This window comes from Hesperophylax consimilis, chromosome 11, assembly GCF_061612785.1.
Source record: "Hesperophylax consimilis isolate HC1 chromosome 11, BYU_Hcon_1.0, whole genome shotgun sequence".
In the NCBI taxonomy this organism is placed as follows: domain Eukaryota; kingdom Metazoa; phylum Arthropoda; class Insecta; order Trichoptera; family Limnephilidae; genus Hesperophylax; species Hesperophylax consimilis.
The window spans coordinates 21772476-21787115 of record NC_142846.1 but is presented as its reverse complement, the minus strand read 5'-3'; the positions used below and the strand labels follow the sequence as shown (position 1 = coordinate 21787115).

General features: G+C 32.5%; 1 protein-coding gene across 1 annotated transcript in view; it reads right to left on the bottom strand.

Annotated features, from left to right (window-relative positions):
• The window catches only part of kn (EBF transcription factor knot), a 161913-nt gene extending 147480 nt beyond the window's left edge, over window positions 1–14433 (bottom strand). Inside the window, exons 1-2 of the mRNA XM_089637567.1 lie at window positions 14262–14433; window positions 13451–13589 (exon numbers count right to left, since the gene is read on the bottom strand). Coding sequence (XP_089493693.1) covers window positions 13451–13581 — 131 coding nt within the window. The 5' untranslated portion in view covers window positions 13582–13589; window positions 14262–14433. The remainder of the gene's footprint in view (window positions 1–13450; window positions 13590–14261) is intronic.
• Window positions 14434–14640: the final 207 nt, after the last annotated feature.

Here is a 14640-nt window from a genome sequence, read left to right as displayed (position 1 = left end):
ACAGAATTTGAATAGGACTTTCACAGAACCCGTAAATGAACGTTTAAATTTGATGAATTTTTCAAATTCTCCGAAACAACCCGTCCTTAGTTTTGACCACTTTAATTATTTAGAAAAACCTGTCGATACGTTAGGTTAGCAATTCTCACTTCTTTAGGGTAAACTTATTTTAAGCAAACCCTGAAGAATTCAGCATTGCTTACGTCAATTTTTTTTAAACAATAAAAAGGTTAAAATTAAGTAGTTATTATTTGTAATTTAAAATACAAATTAAATTATCATCTATATAAATAGACATTAAAATCAACTTCTTTGAAAAAAACGTGCGCACGATGAAAACACAAAACAAAAGTGAACCGACATAATATTATATCCATAATTGATGAAAATTGTGGAACACCTGCCAAGCGATAAGTTTTAGTGTAAGTAATTTAACTTACATTGTCAAGCATATATTATTTTAAAAGTTTTTTTATATTCAATAAAAATATTATTTAATTTAAAATAACGGTTCAACACAGTTTGATAATGCCTTCAAAGACTTGAAACAGCTATCACACGTAACAATAATTACAGAGCCGAACTTGTTGATATAAATAAATCGTTTTTAAATGAAAATAATATTATTATATGTAAAAGTAATACTTATTTTTGTTGTAAAAATAATAATTGTAATATAATACTATACATATTTTTGTATTATAATATTATTTTATAATATGTTTATTCCAAATTAAATAGTGGCGTATACAAAGTGATACATTTTATTTAAAAAATATACTAAATTGGAATTCTTTAAATTAAACTTGTTTACGATATTTAAGTTTAAATTATCTTTTTTTAAATTTATTATCTTTTTTTATAAATGTAACACATCCTCTTTAAATATTTCCCCAATCACCGAATGCACACAGTGGTTGCACGCCAACCCTTTAAGCAATTTCTGCGGTAAATATCCCGCCGAGGCATAACTTGTCACCGTAGCATTGCAACCGCAGTAATCCTATTGACTGTGGCAGGTATAATGGCCGGACAGTTACTGCTACTTAAGAGGCTTTGTTAATTCAATAACAATAGTGTGGATATTGTTTAACGAAGCAAAGAGATAATTTTGTTAATCTTGTTAACTATTTTTTATAACTGGTTATGAGAATTCAGTATTATTTGTCTTTTTTTTCACAATAAGTAGTGAAATGGTTAGGCACGGAACTAGCAGAAAAATGGACATAAGTATGATCTCTGAGGCATTTAAATGAACACACTCTGTACGACCGAATAACGAATTAGGAGATGCACAGTCGTTATAAGCATACTAATAAATATAATGAAAGAGATGCAAAAATATTATTATTTTTAAGAATACGTGTTCTGACTTCCTCATAAAATATTCTTACTTTACTTTTAGTTTATAATGAAATTTGTCAATTCATTCGTAATAAGCCTACATTCTTGTTTTCAACAGGGAAACAAATAATTTGAACAGATTTTTAATAAATCAACAATATTTTAAATCAATTTTAAAGATGGTTGACCACCGCGATTAGCGTATGCAATGTTATGTATACCATACATATATCTTCCTTTTGTTATTGTTATTTTTTATTTGATCTCCATGTAAACAATAATTGCATGTCCCGTTATACAAGCATAAATTAACTGTAGCATTTGATCGTACGTGGCAAGGATGCAGTTTTACGTGATTTAGCAAGAAATTTATTTATTATTAAATACCCCAAGCTAGGCAAATGCCCGTATTATTGTTGCAACATAAATAAGAAAATATAAAAACAATGTTGTACATATGTCGTAAAACAAATGATAAAGCAAACACAAAAATAAAAATTATATAAATACGATAATTGGGATAAAGATGTTATTTGTTTTTAATAAATGTAAATTCGGACTTGTTATCAACAATATCCCGTTGGTCTAGTAGTTTAATCTCGTTTGGCTGTTGAACTGTCAAGTACCATCTTTATTTGGTTGAACATGTGCATAAATGAGCATCGCCACGAATAATTTAAACAAATACTCCCCCAAAACGCACCGTGATGCATAAATTATGCACTCAATTATATTATTGTAGAGAATATAGAGAAACGGGGGGCTAATTTGGTACTGCAAGGGCGGGGGTACGTGTTTAGGGGAAGGCGGGGAACAAGGGGAACGCCGCGGGCAAAATTACAAATTGGGGCGCACCTAGCCACCCCACTCCCCTCTTTCCCCTTGCATCCAACACTGTGCAATATTGGCTAACGAAAATGTATGTTTATTTGATAGTTCGCAAACGAAAGTGAATTGCATTCCGATTCTTGTTAGTTTAGTATTACGCGAGTATCCACCTATTGTGTATGTGAGGGGAGTTAGGGGAGTTGGTATCCGTTTCTTGTGAAAAGCATAAAAATCCTAAGTTGTTATTTGAGTACAACATTATTTTTAAATTAATACTGATTAGATGTAGTGACCAAGACCAAAGGATCTCTGACAATCAATAATACAAGATTTTTTCGACAAAATCGCATGACCGTGTGTGGAATCTCCTAGTGAGATAGAAAGGCCAATGAGTAAATTAAAAGCAAGAAACCGGTGGTTGACATCATCCTCACAACCTCCACACTCCAGTGGTAGTATGCTGAGCACGTAGCACGACTAATCGTTGATCGTTGAAGAACCAATATCAACAGATTGCTTGTTTTGGTAGGAAAAATAAAACAGAGCGCCCGCAAATGCGACTTGCGACATAAAGAGGATTGTCAAGAAATGGAGAAAATTTTCACTAATAAATCATTGGACTACCTACTTACCAAACCACTTCAACAATGCTCCCTACTACAGTTGTAAGGTCTAGTTGTAAGTACTTTGACACTTGCTCTTGTGTTTTTTGTTGTTTTTTTACCACAACCTATAACCACCAAACTTCTGCCTAAATAGCAACTTTTCAATATATAATATTCAGACTTACAGTGCCAAAGTAATGTTTTAATGTTAAAGATCGAACTATCGATTCATAGTCAGAAGCAAAGATACAGTAATAGATTTGAAAATTCAATCATCTTAAAAAATAAAACATAATTTTCAAAAATTTGTCATACACAAATTTCCAAAGCCACAAAACAGATTTCGTTACAATATTAATCGCCTCTATCTGAACAAATTGACTTAACGCGTCCCATAATCGAAGCTATCGAGCAAGCAAATTTATTAGCCATGCAGATTACTCGCCGTACAGTCAATATCACACATCTATATATAGGCTCGACGTAGATATAAACACATTATTATTATCTGTTTTGATTATGATGAGCGAATTCAGACTCAATTCGAAAACAGTACCGTTTGTACCGTTCATAATTTAGGGACTATACATGTTTAGACATATTTTAGGACTGTACCTTATTTAAAGTTGTTGGATTTTTTGGCTTTTAGATGGCCGAAAAAAGGATCTTAAAAACAGGATGCATGTTTTATTATTTTGTCTGTGTTCAGTACATAATTCATTAATTCAAGGATGTTCTAGAATTAGATCTCCATGGCGTATGTGCTCATAATATATGATAAACGATAACAAGATATTATAAATAGGTATAACGTATTACAAATTTAGAGATCCAAAAGTATGCAATGTTGATGGTTTCAATACAAAGAAAGAGTGAATGAAAATGTAGAGTTAGTATAAATTATCACTGGGAATTGGACGAACGAATAACACGAAGGTGCTAAAGAAAGTCAAGCACATGATCCAATGAATCAAATACTTTTATCAGTTTGTGAAAAAAGTCGTATAACAGCCAGAGTAAAAAACGCCAGAAGTGTGGGCAAAAACAGAAATTCGTGGCTTTTCATCGTGTCTGCCTACCTTTGCGGAGAAATCAGAAGTGACTAAAAAATAGATAATCTGGGCTAATAAATAACGCACTCTAATATTAATTGCTTATAGGGGTAGGGGGACAAAAATTTTATTTTTTAAATTGATCATGAGGGCTTGTTCCTAACCTACCAATAATTTTCAAACAAATTACGAGCGGATCGCTTCGAAATAGTAAAGGACGGCGTCTATCAGCGTTGTCCGTAAATGTCCAACATCCATCAAACGCAGAACAGTATCGTTAATTTCAATGGGTGTATGTATTTTTCCAGTTCGACTTTATTTCACTCCGAATGAACATTTAAATCTGGAACATGTGTTCGGCCCGTATCTGTGAGTGTTCTCTTTGAATCGACGATTAATGTATGTAGCATGTTGGTAATGAGACACTTGAATCGAAAAATGATTAACAAGAGCTTTGAATTTGGACCGATGGTCTCGGGTTCTCGAGATGAAGGAAAACATGTTGGTTTCTTTTAAATTATTTAATAGGTTTTTGAGATTTATACATTAGCTACAACAAATAATGCTGAAAAAATCTAGATTCCTATCTAGAAAGCTTTTTTATTTAAGGGGATGGAGTATTAAGATTCACCATAACTATTGTTAAGGCTATAAGCAGAAAAAATATTTCGTTTGTTTCAAGAAAAACTGAATAGGTAACTGAAATAATAAATTATATCTTGAAAAATTATCACAGGTTATCGATTTGAATTTTTAAGATTAACGCAACTTTGTTATGTATTACGTTTACTTCATATAGAGCTATGAGATATTAAAATATTATATTAAAATTGGCTTAATGAAATACTTATCTAGTAATATCCAAAAAGCTCTGATGAGAAATCGTTTCTCATGACTTATAAAAAGCACGATAATTTTTGATGAACAAATAGAATTTCTTAATAAAAAATTTCCCAAATGCTCCAAAATACCTCGAAATGAGAATTAATAATCTAATCACCCAACGAAAGAAGGATTTTAATCCGAAATGTTATTTTTGCTTAATGGTCGCTGTCGGCAGTTCATCATTAACCGGCCCGTGACAAATGCCAGACATATTTTACAAATCGTGATGCCGACATTTAGTTCCGTGACGACATGTCCCTGTCCCTTGTTCACTGCCCACTCCCTATTCTCCACATCCACAAATTTCTGAACCTCATTACTTATTCCTCGATATTAATTACCCAGGTATTCTTTGTTGGTTGTCGTTGTTTATTTGCACTAATTAATATTCGGAACAATTATTCAAGCGGTGGGCAAGTTATGAACGCGATGGGTGTTTATGAATTTTATGATTAATGACTCAGATGTTCATTAATACACGTAACTAATTCTATTTGAAAGTGTTGACAAGAGCATTATTCTGACAGTAATGTGATCTTACTACGTGTTTACCCATATTATCTGTAAATTTTTGACAATTCCATTAATTTATCCTACAGAAACAGTGTGTTACGAATACCCATGTTATTGAAAAACCAAATTTGTGTACGTGCACCGAGAAAACTTCCCGGTTAAAAATGTTGCTAATTTATTAAGAATCTCTTCAAATTATTCGTATTCCAGTTAAAAACTGGATTGTAGGCCATTAACGAATGAATTGATAGGTATTCTGATGAACTTTAAGTAAAATGCCATTAATTATTATTTTTTGATAAATTAATGTTTTAAAGACAAGATTTTATTTATGCATAGCACAAAGGATAACAATTATTTTTATAAGCAATAATTGTTCGCCTGAAACACTCATCCACATTGAAAAAATCTCCTCATAAAAAATACATGACGCCAACGGGACTCGAACCCGTGTCCATTCGATTTCCGGTCGAAAGCTCTGACCACTGAGCTATGGGGGCTTATTTCTTACCCGAGAAATATTCAATATATGCTAGTGTTTCATTCAACAATTACAATTTGTATCAACGCCATCTAGTGAGAGATTTAGCACTTACAATGCCTTTCTCATATAAAAATAAAGTTGGTTGTTCTCAGGTGAAAAAATGTAAAAAGCAGTAATTGTTGAATGAAACACTAGCATATATTGAATATTTCTCGGGTATGAAATAAGCCCCCATAGCTCAGTGGTCAGAGCTTTCGACCGGAAATCGAATGGACACGGGTTCGAGTCCCGTTGGCGTCATGTATTTTTTATCAGGAGATTTTTTCAATGTGGATGAGTGTTTCAGGCGAACAATTATTGCTTATAAAAATAATTGTTATCCTTTGTGCTATGCATAAATAAAATCTTGTCTTTAAAACATTAATTTATCAAAAAATAATAATTAATATTTGACAAGTCCAAGTATTTCACCTAAAAAATGTATACAATTTGTATCAACGCCATCTAGTGAGAGATTTAGCACTTACAATGCCTTTCTCATATAAAAATAAAGTTGGTTGTTCTCAGGTGAAAAAATGTAAAAAGCAGTAATTGTTGAATGAAACACTAGCATATATTGAATATTTCTCGGGTAAGAAATAAGCCCCCATAGCTCAGTGGTCAGAGCTTTCGACCGGAAATCGAATGGACACGGGTTCGAGTCCCGTTGGCGTCATGTATTTTTTATCAGGAGATTTTTTCAATGTGGATGAGTGTTTCAGGCGAATAATTATTGCTTATAAAAATAATTGTTATCCTTTGTGCTATGCATAAATAAAATCTTGTCTTTAAAACATTAATTTATCAAAAAATAATAATTAATATTTGACAAGTCCAAGTATTTCACCTAAAAAATGTATACAATTTGTATCAACGCCATCTAGTGAGAGATTTAGCACTTACAATGCCTTTCTCATATAAAAATAAAGTTGGTTGTTCTCAGGTGAAAAAATGTAAAAAGCAGTAATTGTTGAATGAAACACTAGCATATATTGAATATTTCTCGGGTAAGAAATAAGCCCCCATAGCTCAGTGGTCAGAGCTTTCGACCGGAAATCGAATGGACACGGGTTCGAGTCCCGTTGGCGTCATGTATTTTTTATCAGGAGATTTTTTCAATGTGGATGAGTGTTTCAGGCGAACAATTATTGCTTATAAAAATAAAATGCCATTGTTTTGTCACGATGTCCGAATACTTATTCATAAAAATCCTAACATTTTTGCATTTCGTTATGATATATTATTAAGACAATTCCGATGTTATTATGAATTTACTCACACTTTTTCACGAAGCGGCTTGCAGGGCCGCTTTTGATAGGATTATCAATAATCTGTAGAGATTATTAATAAATCAGCATTACTCATTTTTCCCCGTGTGTACACGCATTTCTTCATAAATACATTTAAATTGAATCAAATACTAAATATCGTGGGTAGATCTTCTTTAATACTTTATAAATAACACAGGTTATTCCTTAACAGCTGTTCCATCATTCCTTAGAGTTGTTTCAAAATTCATTTTAAGGAAACCATGTATAACAAAAAAAATATATATATCTTAATTTTATGATAATGATATTGTTCTAATAAAGTTTTTCCTTTGATATAAAATAGATAAACACTTATGATTAAAATAAACTTTATCACATAACCGCAACTTGAAAATGGCCTTGAACAATAATAAAAACTATAATATTTGCAGATCTTGATTGTACATAACATTCTTGAATAAAATTTACTTTCAATTTAAAAATATCTTAAAATCCATCTTAATCATTTCAAAAGCATGATGAAAAAAATTATCGAAACATAAACTATTTTGTGGAACCTTTTCTAATAATCATAATGTTATGTTAGTAAAAAATACTATTTTTATTTACGCACTATACACATTTCTATATACTAGATGTTTTTACTACTTCTGGGTACAGCTGTGCTTTTTCAACCACACTAGTAGGTACAGCAATTGAAATGACTCATTAATGTCCTAAAATAGTCGGGGATGAACTATAGTAAAGAGAAAGCGCATACAATGACAAATAATGTTGATTAATTATTAGGTATCTGCTCTAAATAAACATTAAAAAAAACACAAACACACAAAGGTTCGTAATTGACACCCTTATAAATATATATGAGATTATGAAAAAGAAAAGTTAGGATGCGACCACACTGCCTCCGTTCCTACGGATTGTTGTTATTCGTGACATCACGACGACTAGCCAATTAATAACGGCACCCCGGGCACTCCGGCAGTAGTAGATGCCAGTCGTTGCTCCTAAATGATCCAAATGTTTACCCCGTTAAAACATAACAGACTTTACCAACTTTTGGACACTTCGTTACTCGTTAAAATGTTTAATGACTTAACACAATTTTGCAAATTTGAAGCGCTGTTTATTATTATTACTTTAATATTAAGGTGGGTAGTAAATTTGCATCAGCAAACTGACGTGTGAATGAGTATAGGTAAAAAATGGTAACATGACGAAATTAGGCGTGAATCTAACGTTACACACGGACACAATTACACATGGATGAAATTACATAAGGAGAGAATTACACCAACTTTAAGAAAACGTACTGGAATTACACACGCCAAAAAAAACTAACCTAGCCTAACTTTCGTTTATTTCGATATTTTAATTTATTCAGCAAACACTTAAACACTCTAAAATTGAAACCAATTAAAAACAGATACTTTCGATAGGTTTAAATTTATCACAGTAGGAGTTATTTTCTGCATATGTAATTTCGTCCACGTCTTATTCCGTTCGTGTGTAATTCTGGCAGTGTATATTTCAGTTCGTGTGTAGTTCGGGCAGTGTATATTGGCACGTGAAATTCGCGCCACTTAATTCCTCCTTCCCACCGTAAATAGTGTTTTCCAAACAAACTAGTTACGCTAACCGACTTCGCTCGAGGTTAGGTTTTTTTTATTAATATCACGGCCCCAGTAAAAATATTTCTACGTAATTTTTAATTGAATAAAACATGGCGTCAAAACTTTTGGCGAGACACAAAAAGAAGATCGTCCTTTTAGGTATCAGTTTAACAAGACTTTTAGAAAACCTCTCTACATTGTGAATTTTACGAAAAATAAAGTGCACATAATTTTTAATAGAACAAATTACTTAATTGGCGAGTATCTATCTTCTTGATTTTGTAAATTGAATTAATTGAACCCTATAAAAAATGCTAAATTTTCAAAGCCATGCAAAATAATTACGCCGAATTTTAACCGCGACCAAATTTAATCTGCTGAAAAATTCTCAGCCTGACAAGCCACTCCGTATACCTCATTTAATTAAAAACAATATCGTATTACAGTAATAAAATTAGTTCTCTTTAACGCCGGCAGAGGTAATGAGGTTAATTATGACTCCGTCTTTTGGACAGGAGGTTCTCTGGGGGAGGGGGAGGGTGCTTCAGTAGCTCATTTTTCCTTCACTCAGCAAGGGGTGGGGTGGGGTAGGTGGGTGTGGGGAGTGGAGCGAGATTAATTAACCGCGTTTTCAGCGCCGGTGGGGTAGCTAAATTGTTTAACAAATTCGCGGCAACCCAAAATATGTTGGATTAATTGGACGGGCAACACGGATTAGTTGATAATTAAATCATGGCATAATAGTGAGAAAGAAATCACTTTTAAAATATTTTTTTTATTATTAATTTGTCTTGTTTATAAAGGTACATGATCGTAGTAGGCGCCTACGTGGAATAAAATATTATAGGTACTCTCAATTCCTAATACTCAAGTCTTTTATCAAGTAACTTGATCATTTCTATGTTTAATATGTTGTGGATACGTTAACCGAGAGAAGCTGGTAAAACGTAGTTTCAAAATAATATTTATTCAAGTAATAAAACAATAAGCAATCTTCCCAGGTAAGTATCCAAAACATTAAAATTTTATCAGCAAGCGAACGTTATTCAGTAATGTTATCAAAATAAAATCTAATCTACCTCTCATTTCTTTCTACATATTTTTTCATCTACAAAATTTTTTCCTTTGCAGGATTTGAGCCATTTTTTTCTTATAGAAAATAAGTAAGAATCGGTTTGGTGTCTTGTATTATTTTTCAATACTTCGACCCCTAAATAGCTGATTATGGAAATTACTTAGCGAGCTGAAAATATTGTGTTAACCAAAAAAATTCTCTCTAGAGTGCGCTGCTTTTTTTGTTGGTTTTTCAGCATTTTTACTTGTCTAATTTTTATGATTGGCGATTTATTTTAGGTTTCCTAAAAATATATTTTATTGAACAATTATTTACATTTAGATTTGACACCAGCTGCTATAGATATCTTTTCATATTATTAAAAGGGATATTATATAAATGGAAAAGAAAACAGCGAAGTAGGGGACTGGAAGGACTCTATCCAATTATTCCTGCCATCAATATTGTTACTGGACTAACAAGCTTTACTTCTCTTTAGGGGTCCTACAAAGGACTGAGTTCAAAACATGAGTAAAGATGGATGCAATTTGTCGAAAATGACAACTGTTCGAAGTTTTTTTAATATTGCGAACTTAAAATATTTTTTACCCCTTTTCTAGTAATGCAATTAAGGTAATGAAATAATTTACCCATCCTTCAGAACAAAACGACCCCTTTACACATTTTTCTTAGCAAAGGTGCAATTTATTTCGCATTCGTTCAAATTTATTTGTGACAAACAGTTTGTTCCTTTTGTCGTTTGGTTTTAATATAGTTGTTAATTTCTTGGATGGCGCAGACCGCAAAACAGTGACATTTGCGCGCTTTCATGTTAAACTGTTTGCTTTTCATACAGAGAAAATAATGTAAATTATTAAGGGCACCTACACACATTCAGTTTACAAAGGGTGAATAATTAATAATGCATGCCACTTTGCGGGCGGAAAAACTTAAACACGCTTTATTAGACGAGCACATATCGCGCACTGAATTGTACCTACAGTATGGAAATATTAACTAAGGATTATACTGCTGTCATACATCGTCACCTCCACGTTAAAGTTGCGAATCTGCTAAAAGTATTTTGAGGAGACCAAAATAACTACCCTTTTTAGAATTTATTTTATTTTATTTGTTACATTTGCAAGTTGTTTGTTGTCTATTTTTTTGATAATCCATATCTAACACCTATACCTAGTACATTTTGTTGGGTTGATTCGGATGACACGTAATTTAATTAAGATTTGCAAATTTGATAATTTTGATAACTCAGTAACCGCTGGAGATAGAGTTAGGTATGTTTATTTACCACAAATAGGGATTGTGAGACAAATGGCAGATTCTCAACTTTAGCTTGAAGGTGACGATATAAGGAAAGATTTTGACTTTTCTCAGATTATCTGACAACTTCTAAATGAAAAGTTAGTGTATTATATTTTCTAAGCCAAAACTATTGTTAGGTAGGTACCTACGCCCCCAGTTCATTTGCATTTTTTTAGTAAGAATTTTAGTATGCTGTCTAACTGCATGAAAATGTACATTTTTGTAATCAGTTGAATAACATAAATGTGCCTTACTTTTGCACAGAAACAAACTATATATTTATATTCTTCATTTTGCATTATTACCAACCTATTTATTAAATGGTGCAGAAATTTTTTCTACCGCAGAAATAATTGTTTATTTAAACCTACCAAAATAATCAGAAAAGAAAAATGTATAAAGAAATACATTTTTTTTGTTTTACCTACGAAACAAATTGTCTCCGCATCACAGACATAGGAATTAATAGACGAGAAGATAAAGGCGAGGGATAAAATCAACTGTTGAAGAACGAAGGGAGTGAAGATGACTGTGATTCGTCAATAAATCAATCTGACAGTAAATAGGCATCTCGCATTATAATATCACCATTTACTTCTTAAAAGTAAAATCTGCTTTGAATGAATAGACATTTTTACATGGGAGCGCAAATTACTCGCCACGTTATGAACAAATTTGCGAAGTCCAAATTCGGCAAAGTAAGGCAGCTTCTATATTCATCAGTCGTAGTTAGTTTCAGAGTATTTAGTTAAGACACTTTTATAAATGTTCATAATTTACTTCCCAGCAACCAACCAGCTTTGTGTTTCGCGTCCAGACGTTTCTCGATGTGATAGTAACAACTGATTCATATTATACGATGTGAATATGCTTAAAATAAAATAAAATAATGCTTATATATGGAATGTAATACGACAATTGGGTTTATTCTCTTTTTTCGCATCTATTTTTACCAGTTTTCATAGTACAAGTAAACATTTTGCCGTGTTATTTCGTAAAATGAACCGATGATGCCTCGACCATAGTTCGCACAAGAATGATGACGTCACGTTTTCAAATTTCACTTGAGGCCATATGCGAGCCCAGCCGGCTCAATGGAACCGGTATGGGGAGTGGGGATAATACGCTTTTAATCACTTAGGGCAGGTCTACTAATATTCATATGTCTATGCTCCGCATGAAAGTTATCTCAATTGTTAAGAAATATGTTTTGAACTAAGTGCTACTTAAATAAATGATAGCAAAATCACTTTTATTTCAAATCAATTTTTTTTACTGTGTTCATCTTGTGTTCAACGTTACACTTATAAAATGTAATGTGAGCTCTCCAAGTATTTACGTTATCGCGCTGTTTGTAAAAAGCCTTTAAATAAATATGAACAGGGCTGCCCTAAAGTATTTCGCCTTTACCATGTTTGAACAGCTCTTAATGACGTGGCAAGTAAAAGGCGACCGCCTTTAATTCAATTACATCACTCTCACCGAACTCACCGACTTACCTACCAAATTCTAAGCATATTGGTAGGTACTGTCTAGTAAATAGTAAATAGAAAATAATTGTAGGTGCACAAGAGAATAAATAAATAAAAAGTCATAGAATGATTTATTTTTGAGATATTAGGTATACCGTTTTGCGTTACCTCCTTCTAATGTCATTACACATCTGCCTTGATGATGGACACTGTAATGCTCTCCGAAACGTTGGCTAAAGAAGGAGGTAGCGCAACACAGCCTAATGCTTTTAGCTGTGAAAATCTAATATCGTAACCGAATAAAAGTCATCCTAAAATTGTTAATTTAAGTAATACTGTAATCAAAAGTTCAAAAGACATCTCCTTCTAAACTAAACAAAGAAATTAGAATCTCATGTTATGTTGTTCGCTTCTCATATGGACGACATTTTTTTAAAAGGAATCATTTAAATCTGTCTATAAAATGAAAAATAAATCAATACCCATATTAATAGCACAGTCATCAAATTCTTCTCGCAATGCTATTCAAATACTTAATCGTATTATATCTATTATGAACTCCATTGCTATAGTGAAATTAAATGTACCTACCTAAGTAATTTTGCATTTTTTTTTTTTTTTTAACATACAACTATGATTGTTGGGTAGGCATGTACGTAGGGGGCAACTTGAACTTCCGTAAGTCAATAAAGAGATTTATACGTAGGTGTTGAGGTATCCCCTTCTACCTCTATCAATATTATTTTCACGCGATCATCATTTTTATATACATTAAGGCATACATATAAGGTTCACACATTACCTAACTAAAAAAAACAAAAAAAAACTGAGTAGTTTCATCTAATTAAATTTTGAAATAGGCTGTTTGATCAGGACGCGAATTTGCTTAATAAAAAATCTTAGGTCAAGCAAACAAAAACACAAATAAGTCGTGAACAAAAAGAGACGAACACAAAAAAAGACTAACTTGGAGTTATCCACCAGCGTAGTGGGCTGCATCCAGGCTCTTGCTAGAGGCTCCTCCTTTAGTGACGTCACAGGTCCTCTAGGTTGAGCGTGCAGAGCGCCCCCAGCGTCTCCGTGGTGAAGCCCAAACATGAGACCTCCTGAGAAAAGGAAAAAATGTAATTATTTTACATGTTTTACTTCATACCTTTTTTACATTGTTCTAAAATATATCTCATAGATACCTACCTAATTTACATTACCTTATAATATTAGGGTTGGCAAATTCTTTATCATTATTTTTAAAGGGTTAGTCTTTTCAAGAACGGGTAATATTTTATTAACGCGTGTATTTTTTTTACCCTAATCAAAATAATTAAAGTTCTTCTTCTTCCTAGCTTTCAAAAAAAAATCCATGATTCACAAATCCCCGTATTTAAATTAAACAACAAAAAAAATATTCAACGTAAATAAATACAAGCATTTGTATCACAAACACTCAATTAAAACGAATAATTCTTACTAAAACAAATATTTTTAACCCTCGTTATTTTATTCACAAAAAGATTCAGCAAATAGCTTAACGACGCAAAGGTATACCTAAGTCTGTTTACCTATACCTACCTAGGTACATTTTTTAATTTTTTTCAAGCACATTAATAATGAACCCAAAATTTTGATGAAAAAAAATTGCATACGTGATTCAGAATCCAGTAAAGTAATGATTTTCCTTCCTTGATCGAAACATCCTAAAATAATTAATTTCAAATAATGGATAGGTACCTTCTTTTACAATTCTTTCGATTTCAGAATAGTCGGTAAACAGTACTAACCTGCAGATCTTGGCCCCGCTGGGGGATACAGCTTTCTGCCCCAGGCCCCAACGGGGTCTAGCTCTAGGGGCGGCCATGGCGAGCCGGTATAACCAGCCGCGGCCGCGTTTAACTCGTCAGACCGAATCTTGAGTTTTTGGCAACCCTGTTTCCCAATACAACGAAAATCGCAGAAAAGTCAAAACACAAGAACTAATAATTCAATTTAAATATTTAATAAAATTATTTTTAAATGTTTTTAATCATGATCAGATTTGAAAATGCTACCATAAAGACACTCGCGATTTTAATATCACTTGCCGACGGCAACGCAAAGTTCGCGAAAAATAAACACTTCACTTTGAAATTACACAAAAAGAATTTTTATATATTTTTCAAC